Source organism: Pezoporus occidentalis, unplaced genomic scaffold (assembly GCF_034315485.1).
Source record: "Pezoporus occidentalis ecotype Australia unplaced genomic scaffold, CSIRO_AGI_Poc_V1 ctg65, whole genome shotgun sequence".
Lineage (NCBI taxonomy): Eukaryota > Metazoa > Chordata > Aves > Psittaciformes > Psittacidae > Pezoporus > Pezoporus occidentalis.
The window spans coordinates 1,181,184-1,201,240 of record NW_026915998.1 but is presented as its reverse complement, the minus strand read 5'-3'; the positions used below and the strand labels follow the sequence as shown (position 1 = coordinate 1,201,240).

The 20,057-nt window shown below is 49.6% G+C and overlaps 1 protein-coding gene across 2 annotated transcripts in view; it reads right to left on the bottom strand.

Annotated features, from left to right (window-relative positions):
* Positions 1 to 19,848, bottom strand: part of LOC134175020 (gamma-aminobutyric acid receptor subunit beta-4) — a 72,843-nt gene extending 52,995 nt beyond the window's left edge. Inside the window, exons 1-2 of one of the 2 annotated variants that reach the window (XM_062640432.1) lie at positions 18,838 to 19,848; positions 14,771 to 14,859 (exon numbers count right to left, since the gene is read on the bottom strand). In XM_062640432.1, the coding sequence (XP_062496416.1) occupies positions 14,771 to 14,859; positions 18,838 to 18,917 (169 nt within the window). In that variant the 5' untranslated portion in view covers positions 18,918 to 19,848. The remainder of the gene's footprint in view (positions 1 to 14,770; positions 14,860 to 18,837) is intronic. The other variant, XM_062640431.1, reaches the window with a different exon arrangement.
* Positions 19,849 to 20,057: the final 209 nt, after the last annotated feature.

The window sequence follows — 20,057 nt, the reverse complement described above, 5'->3', positions numbered from 1 at the left end:
GAGAAAAATTACTCACTGCTCAGAATGCCAGCTGCTCTTGGAAGAGGCCTAGGTCAACATGCAGGAGACATTGATTTTTAAAGCTGTTTCATCCTCAGTGACGAAGATAGCCTTCCATATTCATCTCTCTTGCCCAGCTGATGCATGCTTGGTAAGGTTACAGCAAAATGAGGGGAAAATAACTTCCCAGGTGTGTCAAACTGCATATTTGCTCTCATTTACAGACATACACAACTGCATCAGCTTACCAGACTTGTTCATTATGAACCTGGCACTACCAGTGGGTCCCAAGGAATCAACTCTTTAAGAGCAGCTTTACTGAGAGCACCAATTCTCAACTACCATTGATTTCTTGAAGCAGGCAACACCCAGCCCAGACCACAGCCAGTTTACTTTGCAGGGCTGCCACAGCCATCAGTTTCTTTGTTGGAGCAGGGTGGTTGCAGAAGGCAGATCCAAATCTGACTATCAGGAGAAGAAGGCAATACCCTGAGTTTCTGGTACACTGTGCTGCTAGAGCAAGGTTCTCTCACCTCCTCTCCTCCCAGGGACATTCCTCCTTGTGTCCTCCAGGGTATCCACACAAACCAGCTCTGTAGTTTTGCAGGCTGCAGGGCACACACACTGTGTGTTTTGCTTTTACATCCCTCTCTGCAGAGCTGGCCACTAGAAAGCACTGCGTTTCCCTGTGGTTACACTGAGCTATCTCTGGGCAAAGCAGAGACACTGAGCACCCCAGATCCCTTCAGCTCTTTCTCTCCACCAAGAGCAGCAGCAGGAGGGCAACAGAGCCCTACATTGTAGACTGAATTGTAGACTGACAGCAGATCAACACAAGACAGGCAATTTTTCCCCAGCTGCAAAGTGAAGCATCAGACCCACACTGATCAGCCACCCCCATGTTTTTCCACCTGAGAAGACTTCCCTCCTACCTCTGTCAGGATCCTGGCAGGCAAGCACATCTCCCCTGTGGGCCCTGCCAGTGCAGCCGTGGGGCACAGCTCTGCCCTCCTACCTGGAACCTGGGCCGGGAGGGGGGACACGACTCAGGAGCAGTCCAGCCCTTTTGCTTTTACTCGGGCCCTCAGAGCTTGTGGTTGCTCAATCACCTTACAACTAACCCAGGTACTTCTCTGCATGCCCATAGCTACCACTCTCCTAGGTCAGGCAGGCTCAGAAGCCTTTGGCACTCTTCTGCTCCTCGTTTCCTACCCTCACTCCCTGTTACCCTGCTTTTTAAGAGGGCAGACCTTCAGAATGTTTGCACACAGACACTAAGTATTTTGAACCCTAGGAAATGTGCAAAAGGGAGCAAAGGCATTTAGTCACACACACACAGCTTTCCACCAGAACACACTCATCACAAGCCTCAGTGCAGGCAGCAGCCTTCTCCTGCCTCTACTCCAGCTCATGAGGTTAGCCTCAGAGCAGACCCTCTCCCAGGACTCCCTCACAGCCTGGAAAACACTTTTATAACCCAAAATGCTGGACACCTGCACAAGTGCTACAAGGTCCATAAACACCTGTACATTTTCAAGTAGGATTAAGGCTGAAACCCTACTGCTGGGACCTTCCCAGCACCATGACATTGCTTACAGCAGCAAAGGAGGCAGGAGAGCAACAAACTACCTGGGAAAACCACAGCACTATCCTCCTATCCACAACCAAACAGCTCCTAACGGCAGCGGTGGTACTATATGTAGGGTATCCCATCCCACCTCATGCTATCCCAGTGCTTGCTGGGGACTGATCCAACCAGGATCCAACCACTTGGCTCCATCACCCCACAGGACCCTCCACTCTCCTTATTCTCCCATGTTGCCCATCAGTCTCACTTCTCATCTTCCCACTCAGGGCACAAAGGTGCTGATCCACCTTTTCAGCGTTGGGTTTCTCTAGCACATTACCAGTAAACATCTGCCACATAGAGGATCCTGTCTCTTATGTGCACTGGAAATAGCATCCCCAAACAACTGCAGACCTGGCCTATACTTGAGTATGTGACCCATCTAGGAAAACACTCTCACACATTACCAAATCCTGAGCCATCTAATCCCCTTAGCTGAAAATGAGCCGAACCAAATTAATTTAAATGGGTTAACACAAGCTTCACCGTTTATACCAAATCCATTACTCTGTCTTGGAAATATTTGTAAGAACAACCAAATATCTGGACTTGTAATTTTTAACAAAATGACAACAAGAAGGTGTTTTCTTTTTTTCCCCATTTTCAGATTTTAATGAGTTAGTCACACCTCCCCATCGCTGTTTACGTTCTTGTCTTTAAAGGATACCAAAACACCTAATTCCTGGATAGAATCCAGTTGGACACATGCAGTATGAAGGGAAAAAAAGAAAAGAAATAAGACAGCCAGGTCAGGATGTGCCAAACTTGCACCGATATTAAAATCAGGGCTGGGACATCCAGGAGCAGGAGGGGCAGACCTGCTGCGGACCCCTTGCTGTACCTCCATGAGGTGCTTTTTGAACATTGTCCTTTATCACTCAACACAGCACAAAATCAGTGGCTGGAGGACCCAAGGGAGAGAAGGTCAATCCTTTCTTGCTACTTTGTGGAGATAGAGCCCTTTCCCTGTTCCTTCCTTATCCCTACCGCCACATCCTGCTAGTGGGGCTCTTGTTAATGCTGACTATAGATGCCCCCCACCACCATGTCTGCACACCCAGTACTTTCCTTATCCTATGAAGGGCACATGGTCTTTTAGCTCAGCTTGAAGGCAGAGCTTTGGGGTAGTACAGTGCCCAAGACTTACACTCAGTGACAGTCAGGACATTACAGTACAAGTACTGAAGAAAAAGAGTGGGTCAAGCCTGAAAATATCATGACATTCACATTAAAATCATGAGTCTGAGTTAGAAATCATGAGAAGCAAAGCACACACAAAAACAAGCCTCCCTCTTTCCTAACGTTACACATGGGATGATATGTTCTTATCTCCTGGTTTCTGGGTCACTTGGCTGTGTCTTGTTCAGGTTGTTTTGTTTTTTCCTGTCTCAAGACAGAGAAAATCTGACAAAACTCGGTGGTGACTGAGGGGTTTTGGAAGAAGAATTCAAGTCTGTAAGTTGGTCACTTCTGAAAGACTGAGCCCTGCACTGGTGTTTCCATCATATCAGCAATGATTGATTTGCAAAGGGGTCCTGGAAATTCAGCAGGTCAAAAGCTACCAGGGTACATTTTACCCCAGCACCTCTTATTAAGAGCTAGAACTAACTGCCATTTGCTCACCAAAATAATTGCTTTCACTCAGGATGCACGGATGAGCGAATCTTGCAGAGCTTTTACATATATATTCATCTCCAGCAATTCATCAACATAATAATCACGCATTATTAACTTGAGTACTCATCACTTATTTTTTCTCTCCAGCTTCAAATACTAGCAAGGAGCTAGTGTGCAATAGGGAAGAAAAACATGTAGGGGAGCTTGTGATGGGTGTTCTATTTTTGATATGAAAGGATGATAAGAATCAAAACTCAGCTCATAGCCTACCCTGTCCCTCACTTCCATAAATCTCCTATGAAGCTGAGACCCTTCCCCAGGGGCAGACCGGGCTTTCCTGCAGACCTCCCAGGAAGGAGGAGATTTCCTTCTTCATTGGTGAATTGAAGGTGACAATGCCCCATCAATGAGCTTCCACCTCTAACCTGGGTGTCCTCCTCTCCTGATGTGACAGCCTCTGATGCTACACCTGCAATGGGCAGCCCCCTTCTTCACACATTCCTATGAACTGCCCAGTGCAGCCCCCAGACCTGGCTTTTCCCATATTACAAGTTTCCCCCAACCTGGAGGAGTCATCTGCTGTGCTCTCACTAATGCAAAGCTCCTTAAAGAAAGAAGTCTGCAGGTGGATTGCTCTGCTATGGCCAGTGTGTAGGAAAAGAGCAAGAAGAACACCAGGAAGCTGCCTGGTAGCTGAGGGGATGTGTTTGGAAAGATGTCCTGAGCAGGAAACCCACCCTGGTTCTGTGGTGTAGCTGCTGTTAAGACCTGTGGAAGATGAAGGGGCAGTTCGGTGTTCTCACATCTCAGCTGACTGATGAGCCCTGGTCAGGAATGTAAGCACAGGATGATAAACAGTCAAAGGAATCAAGTAAGGCACACTGCTTCTGCGTCATTGCTCTTGGTAGGGGCTGGTCTGTGTAGTAGATACAAGCTTACCATGGCTTTTAGTGGCTGAAATGACCCTGCGGGCTCAGAGAGCGGAGTCTTGCACTGAGGCAGGGAAGGCTCTGGTGTCCCTTCTTGCTGACAGCCCATGGTGAGATTCATTACAGAAGCACAAGAGTGAAAGTTGGAACTAGTGCAATAGGCAGGACCTCCTCCCCACTTAACTCCTGTATGACAGGATCATACACAGTGAACATGTCATCTGCCACATACAATTTTCTGAAATATTCAGCCAGGGATCAAATCCTCAAAATTTCAGTTTTTCTGAGAAGGATGGTAGGGAATGCCCTCCTGCTCCATGCGCCAGAAGGGGAACTGTTTGTGAACAAACTTAATGCCCGCTGCATGTGAGAGCCTGTCCCATGGCTATAGCCCTTCCATTTCTCTGCAGCAAGAAGGGGGCCCACTTGCCTGCTCCCTTTGAGGATTTCACAAAGAAAAGGTCACGGTTTGGTGACCAAGCTGTGGACCAGAGCATTAAAGGTGCTCAGGAGTGTTCTCATGAATAAAGATCAATACCAGGAAGCTATTCCTTGTTCTGCCACAGGTTTCCTCTGTCATCTCCACCAAGCTGCTCCCTCTTGAAGTCCCCTAGATGTAAAATAGACGTAGCAGGGGTCCATCATCCCATGGGTAGTAGGGAAGATTAGTTAGTCAGTGTTTGTACAGCACAGGAGACTTGCTGCTATCTGTCACATAGAGCTCATAATACCACCTTAGAACAAATTATATTTGTGCATAATCAAAATCACATCCAGTTCAGCCCTGATTTGAGAATCCTTTTTGGCTTGTGATGATGTCCAGAGCAGAGAGAGCACAGCTTGATTCCAGAGCCCGGGCTGAGCTGGAAGAGCTGGCAGGTAGAAATATCTTGTTTTGACTGGTAAACTGAGCAAGTTTGACGTGGAAACCACTGAGGGAGAATAAATATGGAACAACAAGATGTAATTTTTACAGAGGCCCTTTTCCGACTATAGCGGCATTTTGAGCCATCCCAGATTTGAACTAAGAGGTCCTGAGGTCTGAGGAAGGAAATTCAAGCCACGATAGGTTTGTTTAAGGCTCACTCCTGTCAAAAGCAGAGACATCTGTAAGTGCACAACTACTTAACGGCACTATTCCTGCAGGACTACAAAGAGCAGGAGAAACAGGAAAGGGAGGGGGGAAAGATCAGAGAGGAAAAAGGTTTTTATCTCCAACATAGGACCAAGGATAAATGCCAAAACCAGAAGAATAGCATATAGGAACTGCATGGTCAGTGTTCCCCAAATCAGCCTGAAATTCATACCCTGCTCAAAGCAAACAGCAGCTCTCCTACACCCTGGGAAGGAGTGCTGACTGAGAAGAGCTGTTTACTTCCATTTAATGGGAACAGGATCAGATGCTGGATCTCCAGAATACTTGTTTATTATTTGATCTGCTCCTGCTATAGGGCTCCACCATCCCACATTTCTCTTTCTCACATACGTGATGTGAAATCCTTTAATGGGCTTTATGCCAACATTAAGCACATCATTTGCCTTCTCCATATTTCTAGCAATATGTTAACGGGTTTATTATATTTCACATGAAATATCAAGATATAAAGAAACATTTAACAAACCCCACCAAAGGCTATCCACAAGAATGGATCTTACAGACTTCCACTCCAAATGCTGTCACTACTGCTGAGGAACCACCTTACATCAGTTCAGCTTGACACTTCAGTAGCCTCCAACTTCTTTTTCTTTGAAGCAGACATAGGTGACAAAAGTGACATGCACACACAGCCTGTGTTTCATGTAGCAGTAAAACTACAGCACATTCCTTGGCTTTTATATTTTGTGCTATGTGGGTTAAAAATATCTTGCTGCCTAACTGGGATATTTGGAGACTTAGGAAATGAACAATGCGGATATGTAAAGCTGCTCTGATGAACAGCTCTAGGGCTGTGGGAATATATTTTGAGTAATCAAAAGGACTTGTACTAATGGGTTTTACACTCTTTTTACATTGTGCTTTCAGTGGCAGTCCCTTGAAGGCAAGTTTACCAGCAGGAATAATCTCAGAAATGGTGAGTGTTCTGTAGATGTTATTCAAGGAGGAAGATGGGTCCAGGTGAGATGGCAAACAGCCTCTTGACCGGCTATAAGCAACAATCTGCTTTTAATGAGTTAATTAATTAAGATACATAGGAATTATTCTACTAATCAGAATGTTGAATGCATTGTATTCGGGCATAAAAAATCTATGACTAAGAAAAGAGGCAAAATTCATGGACTAAATGCTTTGTTAAAACACTGATAACATCTTTCTTTTAGAGAGGAATCTCAGAGCCCCTCATTAGCCACCATGAACTACTATAGACCACCTCCAGCACTGCTGGAAGGTGACTGTGTCAGTGAGTGGCTGAGCTGCAGGGTAATAGTGCACCAGTCAAGGGCGAAAAGGAAGGAGGAGGGCAGCCGGTTATGATTATCCAACATGTGTTTTGGCACAAACACGAGAACCAGCATCTCCTCCAGTTCCTGTGAAAGTAAACTGGCTTAATGGATGACAGCAAGACTTCGTGCCCACCACATAATACCAAATCCAGAAAACAGTGATTGGTACCACCAAAAACAGCTCTAGGCACATAGATTGATCAGAAACCCAAGTTCAATTTGACTCTGGGCTGAAACTCAGGGTAACTCATCTTCATTGCTATCTTCATTGAGCCACCTGAAACTCCCTCCACTGCTCTGCGTCAGAGCTTCCTGTCTCTGAAGGAAGATAATAAGAATCTTGGAGGGCCATAGATGAATGCACAAAGATGTCCAAGGTGCAGCAAGAAGCTCACAAGCTCTATCACACTGGGAGAAGGTTCTAATATTGTAAAATATTTTTACACTAAAAAAGTATATATGTGAAATCTATATGGATTAAAGTTAGGTGGAAGGATGCCCACTGATGAATGGATGTTACAGAGCCAGTTCTTAATTGAGCAGTCCACAAGATTCTTGTTCACTCCTTTTCCTTGTTTGACAAAGGATGGATTTGCTGGGAGGATGACGCAGGATTAAGTACCGGAGGATAGTGCTGACAGTGGGGTCCCTGCCTGATTTGCTGAAGAAGCTGATGTAGGTATGCAGTGAGTGAGGGGGAGGCCTCTGGGAAAGGGAAGAAGATGTTTGTGTAGCTGAGTCCTGTTCTCCAGGACTGGATGTGTCACAGGGGTTCCTAGTGCTCCTTCCTACACAAGTCACCTAAACCTCACATGTTTTGGTGAGCTCTGCATGTCTCTCTCTTGAGGCACTATACTGAGCTCTGAGATGTGGCTGAGATCAATAGGAGCTGTGCTTCCAATATGCAGTGTGCTGATGCCAATGCTGCCAAGTATCCTGGAGAATCAGGTGTTCTAGCTGGGCCCCCCACAGCAGGGGATGCCTTTGGCTCCTTGGAGGGGAGGTGTGAACATGTTCATGCGGCACTGGTGAGCTTGACAGCAGATATAAAGCCAATCAATTCTGTGTTGTCAGTGGGTAAGCATGTGAAACAGTCAAGAAAGTATCAGTCCAAGATGGTTTTTGCTTGCTCATTCCCAGGCTTTGCATCAGACGTTCATCTCACTCCCGTCTGGCTCAACCTGTCCTAATCACCTGCCATGACCACCTCAGCTAATCCCCATTGTCATGCTCCCAGCCTGTCCCCTTCTTGGATGAGGGAACAAGAAAGATCAGCTCCACGTGTAAATGGTATCTGTGTGCTCTGTGGAGGAGTTCAGGAGGAAGTAACTGTTGGACCTTGCCTCCTCGTGCACCCTCACAAGGGGACCAAATACAGATCCACAAAGAAACCTCAATTCTGGCTTTTCTGAAGTCCTGAGAGTCTGACTTTACAGCCTCAAAGTCCTTTTCACAGCATATATTTCCTATAAAAAGAGCAAAGTGGAAAAAAAAATAGAAATTCCATCATGTGGCAATGTGCTAACATCCACATATGTCCCAAGAAGGACTGGATCCTTTCATTTCCTGCCACTTCAGTTAATGAAGAAAGACACAACAGCAGGAGGTTGTCATCATCCTTCTGGATTAGTCCTAGAGAGGATGTGACCCATGGTCTGAAGCCAGGAGTCACGTAAATGAGAGAGGAATTGAGGGCTGCACAGCTGCAGACAGTTTTACTGACCAAGAAGATCCTTTTCTCAGGAACTAAACTGGGACTACAGGCAGCCTTGGTGACATATCCAGCTTTCCTTCAGACACTGGGGCTTGCAACCTTCTCCAGACAACTCCTGCCTTTCCTTCCTCAATTTACCCCTTTCCCCAGTGTGATCCATATTCACCCTCTGCTTTCAAATCCTCTGCCCTGCCAGGGTATAGAGCAGGGTGATATTTCCTGCTGTAGTAAGGCTCTGTGAAGTGCAGCATTTGAGGCTAACCCTGTGTCCAGCTTTGGGCAATTTCTCCTGTGTACAGTGAAGGAGATGGCCCCGGTGGGGGGAGTGCCTTCCTGCTAAGCCTCAATTCCCTGCCCTGGAGCGTGCAAAAGAGTTGGCTCAAGGCATCTCAGAAGCGTTGGGAAAATTGAATCTGGCTGCTCTGAGACTTAAGCATTTTTGCTACAGAAGTGGAGGGGGAGAGAGCTGGAGAGCTGAGGACTAAGCCCTGGAAGGGCAGGTTTGCGGCTCCTACAACCCTGGGACAGGCACCCCAGGATCAGCGGGCTGCCCGTCCCAGCCCCACACCATGGCCCTCCCACGTCAGCACCACCACTCTGGAATGCTTCACCAGGACCAGAGAGAGTGACCATGGTTCTTGTCCTACCTGGGTTAGAGGCAGCCTTGGGAACCTGTCTACTGAGCATGTATCTGCGCCAGCCTTGCTGAAGATGCTGCCCAACATCTTAGGAGAGGAAAAAGCCCAGCAGGTACCTGCATCAGCTCATTCCCAGAGATCTCTGAATCATTTTGCCTAAAATTTTCCCCCTCCCCTTCAAAAAGTCAAAGCGAGCTGCATGGAAAAAAACACAACCACTGTGGCTGTGTCTTATATGCAGTAGAAAACAGGGACCTTGTCAAGAAACCTTATCAATGTGTAACACCACCAGACTTGGCTATGCAAGAACCCAAATTCCCGTTCCCCCCAGTACAGACCAACTAAGAGTAGCTGTTTCCCAGACACACAGGGTTGGTAGGGCAGAGCTCAGCCACCCCTCCAGCTCCTGCTGCATCCATGCCAACAAAAGCAGCCACTTTCAGAGCCCTGAGCTACTGACGATGTTTCACTGCAACACTTTATGCATCAGCAATCATTTATTTCCACAGTTCAAGGTTTCCGGTGATGCTGTTATGCAGGGAAAGACTGAGGATTTCATCCCCAGGTCCAAATTTGGAGTGACCTTTGAGGAAGGGGAGCCCTTGGGGAACAAGCAGGATGTGGAAGCAGGCTGAGTCTCAAGAAGGGTGGAGGTGTGATGGAGAAGAGAGGGGCTGAGGGCAAAAGAAGCAAGGGGTAGAAAGGAGGGAGTCCAAAATATTGAGGTTAAAGCAGGGTTTGGGTGTCAGGCTTGAGAGACGTGAGACTGGGCAAAGGTGATGAGACCTGGGAATCCAGGTCCATGCCCCAGAACACATGAGGAGCAGGACACAGGCTCATTTCAATCCAAGACCCCCTAAGTGCTATTTGTCCTTAGGGAAGTGTGAATTAAAAATAGAGCAGGGAAAGCTGGTGGATCCACAGGCATGAAAACATTGGGTTTAGTGTGTAAACCTGAAGGCTTCTCGGTCATTCCTTTTTCACCAGGCTTTTTCAGACACCATGCACACCACCCAAGAGAAACAATAGGAACCCTGCAGTCTGTGTGGGCTGCACGTAAGGAGCAGAGAATGCCCTCACCTTGCTTTTGGCTAACAAGATCTGTGATTGCTGCTGGGAAACCATAAAGTGTCCCTCTCCATCCATGCCTGGGAAACAGAGGCAAGTCCTTAAACTCTCACAAAGTTTTGGGCTGGAGATGTTGCACCAACAGAGAGCAGCTGAGTCACGGAGCTCAAGTGGGATCCTCCTGCCATTCCTTCATTTCCCTCTCTACCCTGGGGCAATAACAGTCTTCAGTTGCTTGCTGTATTTTGGCTTTCTTTTTTTTTCCTCCTATGGAACTAATGCTTCTGAAAGCAAGTGCCTGAGAGCACTTACAAGAACCAGGATGCTTCTCTGAAAGCTCCCTCTCTCCCCCACCCGTGGCCCTGCAATGCTTCCCAGACCTCATCTGCAGCATCCTCTCCTCATCGAGTCCTAAATGGTGAGCATCCTGCTTCACTCACTGTGGTGTCATTGTTGTGCTCACAATATGCCCACCGAATACTGCCCCTGTACTGTCCATCCCCAGGCCAGGGCCAGCTGGATTTGATCTCCCTGTGAGATACATTGCCATGGCCCCTAGAGCTGAGCAGGGTCCCCAGCATTCCCTGCCAAAAGACCTCCCTCTGCATGATTGCTCTTCTTGTACCAGGACAGAGATCTCCCTCTTTAGCAGAACAAAAGCCCTTGTCTGCATCTGTTTTCTACCCTGCAAATCCATCCTCCAAGGCTGCTCTAGATCCCCACCACAATCCTGGCCAAACCCCTTAGATCTGCTGTGCAGTGACCCCCTGCCCTTTCAGTCCCAGGCATCTCCTTGCTCAGCCCATGAAAACTGTGTTTTCTGGTCCCTACATGTTCCACATCTCTTCAACATGGTGTGCTACCCTATGGCTTGGGAGACTGTCCAGGCCTCCCCAGGCTGGAAGAATACACAACCTGCACCCCAAGAACCGATGTACCTGCATCACCTTCAACACCAACTCTTCCACTTCACCTCACCTGATGATTGACCCCCCTAGACTGCCCCCACTGAACAGGGATGTCTTTCTGGAGGAGTTGCTCCCCGATTTTTCCATCACATCCCCATAGCTCCAACTCTCCCTCTTTCCCCCGTGTGTCCCCTCCATTCAGCCCAGCTCCCCAGATGAGCACGTCACGTTCACTGCCACAGCACCACCCCTGAGAGCCGACCTGCTCATTGGCCTAATGGGTTTCCAAGGGGGTGATGGAGAGGGGAGGAGAGCGAGTGGCTGATGCTTCCCAGGCACTCAGCTCGGCCCAGAGCTAACGAGGCATCTCCAAATTAAAAAGTGAACTGCAATCCCCAGCAGGCCTGTCCTCCTTTTGGCATTAGTCGGAGTTCTCTTTCTCAAAAAGAGGGCTGGAGAGCAGCGAGTTGCATTTGGAGCCATCGAAGCAACACATCCCAGGGATGCTGGAACGAAGGGGTTAGGCTGGGGAAGCACTGGCTCTCTTTGTGAGGGGCAAGATCTGCCTCACCATGGGAAGGAGCACAAATGGTACGTGGGAATAGGCTCTTCCAGTGCCTCTACATCCAAAGGTACCTCCTGCTCCACGGGCAGCAACTGTGGAGGAGGCACCCGAGGGTACAAAGGTGGTACCCTGCCTGTGGGACTGAACAGGCAGGGACAGTGCAGGGGTGATGATGTGAGGGGAGGATGGTAAGAAGGAAACAATGCTCCTGTAGGAGGAAGATACAGGGAAAGCCAGCAGGGAAAGGGCTGAGGTGGGAGGGGAGCCTGGTTTATTGCTTTTGTGGGTTGAATTTCTAACATGGGAATCATCTGGGAAGGATCTTTCTCTGCCCACACGTCTGGGGTGCCCAGCACTGCCCTCCTGCCCCCAAAGCCCTCATCCTTGAGGGCTCTGGTTTTTAGAGGTGCTCTCTGGAGCAGCTCAGCCTGGCTCACGGGCAGCTGAGTGGTAGCTGCTTTGTTCCAGTCCTCTCCATTCTGGCCGCAGACAGCTGCCTGTCCATCCAGACCCCTCCATCACTGCTGGGCCAGCCCTGAGGCAGCCTCATGCCATTCCTCCAGGGCACACAGCTCCAAGCAGGACCTGCCACCCCTCTGAGACGCTCTCTTGGCCATTCACAGCTCACCCTGACTGGACTTCCTGGGATGAGCACACAAGTGAGTGAAGAGTGATCTCCGTCCCCAACAGAGATGGCTTACACCCATCTTGGCCAGCTAGAAAGCAGCCGAAGAGTGGCAGGCTGGTCCAAGTGGAGCACAAGGTGGGCTGCAGGGCAGTGGACTGGAAAACAGCTCAGGGTGCTGGAAAGGGGGTTCAACCCAGTCCCATGCATCCCTGAGAGACATACACAAACGTTCTAGGGTTATGCCCAAAGTGTGCCTTTTTCAGCTGCACGCAGTTCACTGGGGCGAGATTTGCCATCTTCACAGCAGGGCTGTTGGATCAGCTAGAAGCCATAAGGGCTTCTAGATCCTTGTATGATCCCACAGGATTTCTCCTGGCAATGGATTTAGCCCAAAATCCCAGAGAACCGGTGATCACTGGGGATAGCAGTGGAGCAACGAAACTTCCCCCCACCTTTCCCCTAGGCTTGTAAGGCTTGCCCAGCTTTCAGAATCACCTTTCAACACATCCTCAACTGTAAGTGCTGCAGGGACAATTTTGACTAGATAAGCTTATCTTAAAAGGGAAGGGGACTAGATGTGCCAAGAGTGAGGGCATCCCTGCACACCAAGCACCAAAGGCATGGCCACTGGTGCTGACAGCCAGGACTTTGCACTCATGAGCAAAGAGAAGGGCAAGAAAGGGTGAAAGGCAATGGTGAGACGAGTGCAGGAAAGGGGTTTAACATCATCTTTCTATATCTCTGCTTGAGTGAGTTAAAATGCAGCTTGTACTTTGGGAATTCAAAGTAGAATCAAATAAAATGCAATGGCTGCCCAACAACATGCACTTTACAGCCAGGAAGGATGCTGAGCCCAGCCTGTTCATCACACAGACCCATACAGGGACAGCAGCACTGCCCTGAGCCCTGTGTGCCCTGCTCAGGTTGAGGGAAGGGGTGTCTGTGTCCTGGGTACTGCAGGGACCTGCCATCAGAGAACATAGGCTGTGAAATGCAGCTGCACTGATGGACTTCTATCCCCATGGCTCCCCGCTGCACCCCTCTGCTCTGTGCCTCCGCGGAGCTGGACCACCTACTGTTTTACTGTATCAGAATCATCTCAGTGGCTTACAAGATGGTTTTCTTGCAGTTTTTATGTCATCTCTGCAGTTCTCCCCCTCATAAAATGTGACTGCAACAATTCCTGTGATTGGGACTGTTGAGCTAATAGGGACATTTCATGTTTCTTAAACAGAGCTAATAAATCAAATACCCCCATATCGCATGTCCAAAGCAGAGAAGGGAGTGGGGGGATCCCCATTTCCTTGCAGAGCACTGCAAGCCCCTCTGAAATGGCTCCCATTGCACAGAAGTGACCTCCCAGATGGCCCTGAGCGCTACAGAGGTATGAACATCTCCCAAAGCCCACAGCCCTCCATGAGGCCGGGGTCCAGCAGCTCCTAGCGCTGCCACCTGAAAGCCCCTGTTCCACCCCAGGGTAGAGTGTGGTGGGGACTGTGTGCATGAGGAGGGAAAGGAGCCTCTGATGAAGGGTAAGGGGCAGTCAGTGGATGGGGGCAAGTCTGAGTGGGGTGCAGGGAGACCAGAAGCTTCAAGGAGAGACAGGTTTGTTCATGGGGTCACAAGAAACTGGAATACACAGGGGTGACTTCAAAATCTGATTAAATCAGTGGCCATATTCCTCCACCCCCAGCTTCAAGGAACTCTGGATTAGACCCCTTGAGAGAAAACTCCTCCCTTGTACCACCGTGGAACTGGCCCTGGCATCTCTCCTCCTTATGAGCAAAAGCATGAATCTGCTACCCAGCAGTCATTTGGAGAAGAACACCTCTACATGGTTCCTGTCCTCCTGCAGGCTGAAGATCTCCCAGTCCCACACATGTCCTTGTGAGGAGGTAAAAGCATTGCCCAGAAAAGACTGAGAACAGCCAAGCTCTGCAGGCTGGGGACAGAAGTCCTCCAAACCCCCCTCCCTGTGCCGTCAGCTGTGGTTCTCCACTGCCTGCTCCTCTCCAACAAAGGGTCCTCAACCATACCCGGGAGTGTGACAGGACCTAAGGTTTATCCACCAGGATGACAAAGAGAAGGCCCTTCCCATTCTCCTTTTTGCTCACAGTACTCAAGAGAGGAATTGCAGATCCTTGCATCTCCTACTGAATAGCAGCCAGGACACCAGCTCCCAGGGAATATTTTACCCCATATTGTTGCTTGAAAGGGCAGCCTGGCAGAGCAACCAACAGACCAATGTTCACCCCAACCCTCTGCAGGGAAAAGAGCTAAAATAAATGGCAGTGGGAACAGAAGTGGAGGAGGGATGACCTGGAGTCTGTGATGGAGGGAAGTTTGGAGTAAAGGAAAAACAGGGTGTCTGTCCCAGCAAAATGTCCCCAGGGACATCACGCTATGGACAACCCAGTTGTGTGCAGGAATGGGTGACGGTGGGAGGAGACGAGCCAGTGAGAGGAAGGAAACCAGGAGAGAAGAAGGAAAGGTGAAGGAGAAGGCAAGAAGGAGTTGAGGGCTAGCAAAGGAAGGCAGGAGGTGTCAGATGGGAGTGTTTCATGAGGCCAAGCTGGCAGCATGGACACAGGACAGCCCCCGTGCTCCGCTCCCTGCGACCGGCCATCACCATACCTCCAAAGTCAGGCCTGAGGCGGACGTCATAGCCCTTCAGCAGTTTGTCCACAATCTCTTTCACCACAGAAATATTCCCAGTGGATGGGCTGAAAGACAAAAGAAGAGAGTCCTCATCATCCCTTGTGCCATCCTGGCTGTGCAGCACTGCCGCAGCATCCCTCGCGCCCCTTGGCACCAAAGTTCCTGTGTGTGCTACAGACACCCAGCTCACTCACGTTGAATGTCCCTGCACAGGTCTTGGCCTGCACACAAGCCCCAGAGGGCTGCTAGGGCTCCTAAGCCATCCTGGGGAGTGACACAGGAGTCTCAGCAGTAGTTTGGCTCTTCTGTGGCTCACCCTGACTCCTGGGTACCACAAACTACATCCCCCTGCACTCCGGCCCGGTGTGTGCCTGCATCCCCGCAGTGCCACGAGGCTGGTGCACCCCTCAATGTGGGCACCACTCACCACACTCACTCTTCTGGGCCACTGACCCACACATTTGGGGTGCCTCACTGTGCCCTTCCCATGGGTGGGTGCACACACACACACACACACACACACACAGAGGCAGAAATTGTCCTTTCTGTTCCACCAAGGTGTGCACTGGGTGGCTCCAGCCTCTCTTTTGCAGAGCTCACTCCCTTTTGCCTTCCATGCTGGGCATTTGCTCCTGGTCTCACCCTGCACAGCATGGACTGGTCACACAGTGAGGTCTCGACTACAGGAGTGCCCCCCAGCAGTCACCCGGCACTGTCACACACCCCAGTGCAACCTCTGCTCCTCAGTGCACCCAGGTATTTCTTCATATTATTGAAGTAAATAAAAAAACAATGCTACTTTAGTCCTATGGCCTCAACATACAGCTGATCTTTGGCATGTAAAAATGCCTTTTCTGTCACTCAGTATCATTGTGGCTTCTTAGCAACACAAATCAAGAGACAGAGGCAGGGGAGGAGAGTCCATCTTTCCCTCTTTGTGCCAGAGCAGTGATCCTTTCCCTGCCAACCCCATGGCTTGTACACAGGAGGGGCATCTGTCCTCCCTAACACCGATCCAGCCATTTCGGAAAGAAAGGAGCTTCTTCTAAAAACAGCCCAAGAGCCAAAGTAAAACTGAAGGTGGGAAACCAGAAAGCAGAGGATGCTAAAAATATTGAACCTATTCAGCGCTGCAGGGTATATAGGTTTTCTGCCTGAATACCCAGCCTCTGTGCCACCCTCATTCCCTGCTTTGCATGAGAATAGAGACACTGCTGGTGACAACTGCTGCTCTTTGCAGTCACCTACCACAACAGCACGTCTCCCTGTCAGCACCACCTCCCACATCCATCCAAGTCAAGCTGGAAAGCTGCACCATAGCACTACCACTGCCAGCCAGCCCTGTTCCTCACTGGATGCAGGGGTTTGCACTGACATGTCCGTGTGTCTGCACACACATAGACAGACACACAGACGTGCTCTCCTGATGGTACGAAGGATGTTTGAACTCCTTCCTATGCACACAGAGATACAGACACATGAAGGTGCCGGAGCTCGAAGCTACAGCTGTGATAAGTGCCCAAATGTGTGTACATGTATGTGATGATAAACAAGTCTGTGTGAAGGTGACTGTGGGTGCAGATCTTGCTTGGGTTATGGAAGTGTTCAAGGCCAGGTTGGATGGGGCTTGGAGCAACCTGCTTTAGTGGAAGGTGTCCCTGCCCATGGCAGGGAGGTTGGAACTGGGTGAGCTTTAAGGTCCCTTCCAACTCAGTCTCTCCATACAGGTGTAGGTGGAGGCATGTGGGACCACTGGGAAGTCCTGGCATGCATTAAGGCTCTGCATGCACAGGCTGTGTGTGTGCAGGGATTTCTCAACAGAACAGTGAGGTGCAAATAGGAGGCAGCACACTTCCCAGGCCCAGCTTTGGTGTATGGACAAACCATTCAGCTCAGTGACAGAGGCTGTGTGTGGGGGGGATGTTTGAGCCACATTCCTGAGTGTGCAGCTTAGAGGGGTACAGCTCTTCACTGCATTGCTTTAATCACTGTAAAAAGGCCAGAGAGGGGCACACAGGTGGACATCTTCACCACACTGTGTCTAGGCTGGCAATGCCCACTTCACCTGTGGATCTCTAGGCAGGTATGTGAGGTTTTGCAACATGCTTATATATATAAGATCACCATGGATGGATAGTGTGCACCAGTATCTGTTCATTTCTAGACAGTCATTCCCAGGTACACAGATTTCCATAGTCATAATTTCCATATTCCTCATATAGACACTGTATTTCTCAAGGGATTTAGACACTTCTGTAGAGCTTCACACAGGACATAAACTCAGGAGGCAGTGTCATCTCCTTAATACAGGCAAGGAAATTGAGACAGAGGCAGTAACCAATGTGCCAGGGGCCCTGCAGAGCAGGGCAGTGGGAAGAGAGATATAGGGCTTCTTTCCTCCTCATCAGCTACAAGTTGGCCCAGTGAGGACATACACTGCCACCCTGAACAAGGGCAAGGCCTCTTGCCTCTTGATGCTATTTTTGATCCAAAAAGCCATGTTCCCCCCTGCTGAAGAGGCAAACCCAGCTGCGAGCAAGCAGCTGCCTTTAAGTGCTATTCCTGGCAAATGTGGGTCTGCATCCGCTCAGGGAGCACGTTCATCCAGCCCGTGAACTGGATTTTTTAATGCTGTGTCCCTGACTCTCTGTGGGTGTGCGGGTGCTTTGCATATGCACATACACTTGCAGCCAAACGTCTACATACATGTGCACTGTGCTGCTGGCTGGGATGTGTGGGAGCAGCTGAAGGCATGTGCACATGGGAGAGTGTTTTGTCTCCAAGGTGTACAGATTATACATGCAGACTACAGGTGAATAGCAGCCCTGGACATAAGCAGATATAAATACCCATGCAAGGTCATGTCTGAGCAAAGGCTTTTGATATGGGCATTGCTTGGACACTGCCTCTTAAGAGTGCTGGTGTATGTGTCCATACACAGTGGAACCAGGCATGAATGGTGTGGGTAAGGTGGGCATGGATCTGCGCATGTGCGTGTTTATAACTATGGGAACATAAATCTTTGTATATAGAGATCTGCAAGGGACCTGCGTGTGCGTGTTGGGAACACACTGCTCAGCGCGCCCGGCTGAGCAAGGAAATGCCACAGCTCCCCTCCCAGCAGGCTTCATGCACACCGTCATCACAGAGGTACAAACCCACCTGCATGTGTGAGCAGGGAGGGCGAGGAGGAGTAGGCAGTGCTACTCCTGTGTGTGAAGGCAGTGGATAAACGCCTGTGTCGGAGCAAACAGGTGTTCTCCGTACACCTTGTCCAGGCTGGATGGGTGCCTGGATCACTCGGAGTGCTCCAGGCATAAACCAGGAATAGCTGCAGCTTGGGTATGCAGGGTATTAGTGCAGATTTACATGCCTACACGCAGAGCAGGTCAAGCATGCTGTGCTCTGTAGGTGTGTTGTGAGACACATGTGTGTGCACCCGAACAGGCATGGATGAATGCGCACATGCAGGGATGTATCTGAAAGCCTCGCACCCACAGATGATGATGTTGCATGCCATAAACCTGCAGGGAAGCACAGACATTGCCTCCACTACACCGCAGAGCCGGGGCTGTGTTACAGGCTGGATGTGCGTGTGTGCTCTATGTGTGCGCTGTGTGTGCAGACACAGGCACAGCCAAGGCAGCCCTGTGCCGGGTGCGTATGCACACAGCTCGGTGCCGTACACTCCTTCAGCTCCCACAGGCACCATGTTACACAGCAAAACGTTTCATTTTGCCATTTTCCCCCAGGTCACGTACTGGGGCGGGGGGGGGGGGGGGGAGAGGATGCGCTGCAAGTGGGCTGCGAGGTGGGCTCCATCTGCAGAAAGCCTGTACCACATCTCATGTATGAGCATCCCTCCTCCTCCTAAAATGACATGGGCTGGGAAATAACAACCGCAGGCAGCAGGGGAAGTGATTTGGGGAAAGAACCCCCCCCTCCCCTTTCCCCCGTACAAATCGATGGAGAAAACCCCAAACCAAACAAACAAACCCTGGATCAGCCCTCCTGTCCCTGCAGCCTGGGATCGCAATGCTTACCTTTGCGCACAGCAGGCGAGACAAAGAGCTGCTAAAGCAGAGACAATTCCACTCAATCTGTCTGCCTGAAATGTCCACATTTCCACAAAGACGAAGGAGGAAAAAAAAATCTTTGGAGGGGAGGGGAAAGAAGGATGGATCTTCTGAAATCCCCCTCCAAAAAAAGGGGGGGAGGGAAAAAAGAAACCAACCCCCCCCCCAGGCAATGATTTCCTAGAGAAAAAGAATAATGAAAAAATCCCTAAAAAATATGGGGGAAAAATATTTCCCCCCCCCCCCCCCCCTTCAGTGCCAGTCAAAGAATTCGTTTCTTCTTCCTTTCAGCATCCTTTCAACAAGAGACATCCTCTGGCAACGGAGAAAATCCCAAGAGAAAGAAAAATAAAATGCCCCAAAATGGGCTCAGCAGAACATGAAGCGGAATCTCACAGGTACGAGGGAGAGGGGGAAAAAGGAGAAAAAAAAAAAAAAAGAAAATAAAAAAAAAAAAAGAAAGAAAAGAAAAAAGAACTCAGCGTCCCCCGAGCACTCCACTTGGATTATTTTTCCTCCTGCTCTTTTGCCATCCGGTTCTGCAGATGTTGCATGGCTTCTGCTACCCACCTTCAGAGGAGGAGGAGGAGAAAGAGTGTGTGTGTGTGTGTGTGTGTGTGTGTGCGTGTGTGTGAGGGGGGAGGCGTGCGTTATCTAGCAATATGATTTTATTCTGGATTTTACCTACTTGCTCCCCCTTCCCTCTTCATTTTCCGAGGGCGAAAGGGAAGCAACCCAGCCCCACCGTGCAGTTCTTTTATTATAGGGAAATCTCAGCCTCGTCACTTGGAAGGTTTGGGGCTTTTTCTAAAAGGGTTAAAGAAAAGGAAAAACAAATGCAACCCAGAAAATAAATAAATAGATCTATGCATGTGTAGAAAATGAATAAAGCCCTGTCTGCAGAGAGAGCTGCTCTCCGAGGGAGGACTGGATGTCTCCCTAGTGCTGTTGCCGCAGCTCCTGTGGAGTTTTGCTGCTCATTGCAAAGTCACAAGAGGAGGGGAGGAGAGAGGAGGGAGTTTGTGGATGGGGAGGGGGACACTCCGACAAACTGGGATCCTGACGTCATGGCTGACAACATTAACCCCTGCTGCCTTGCAGAGGGGATTTTTTCTTTCTCTTTTAACCAGGGGGGTGTGAGCAGGGAAGAAGATGGGAAAGGTGATGGCATTTGGGCAAGTGGGGGG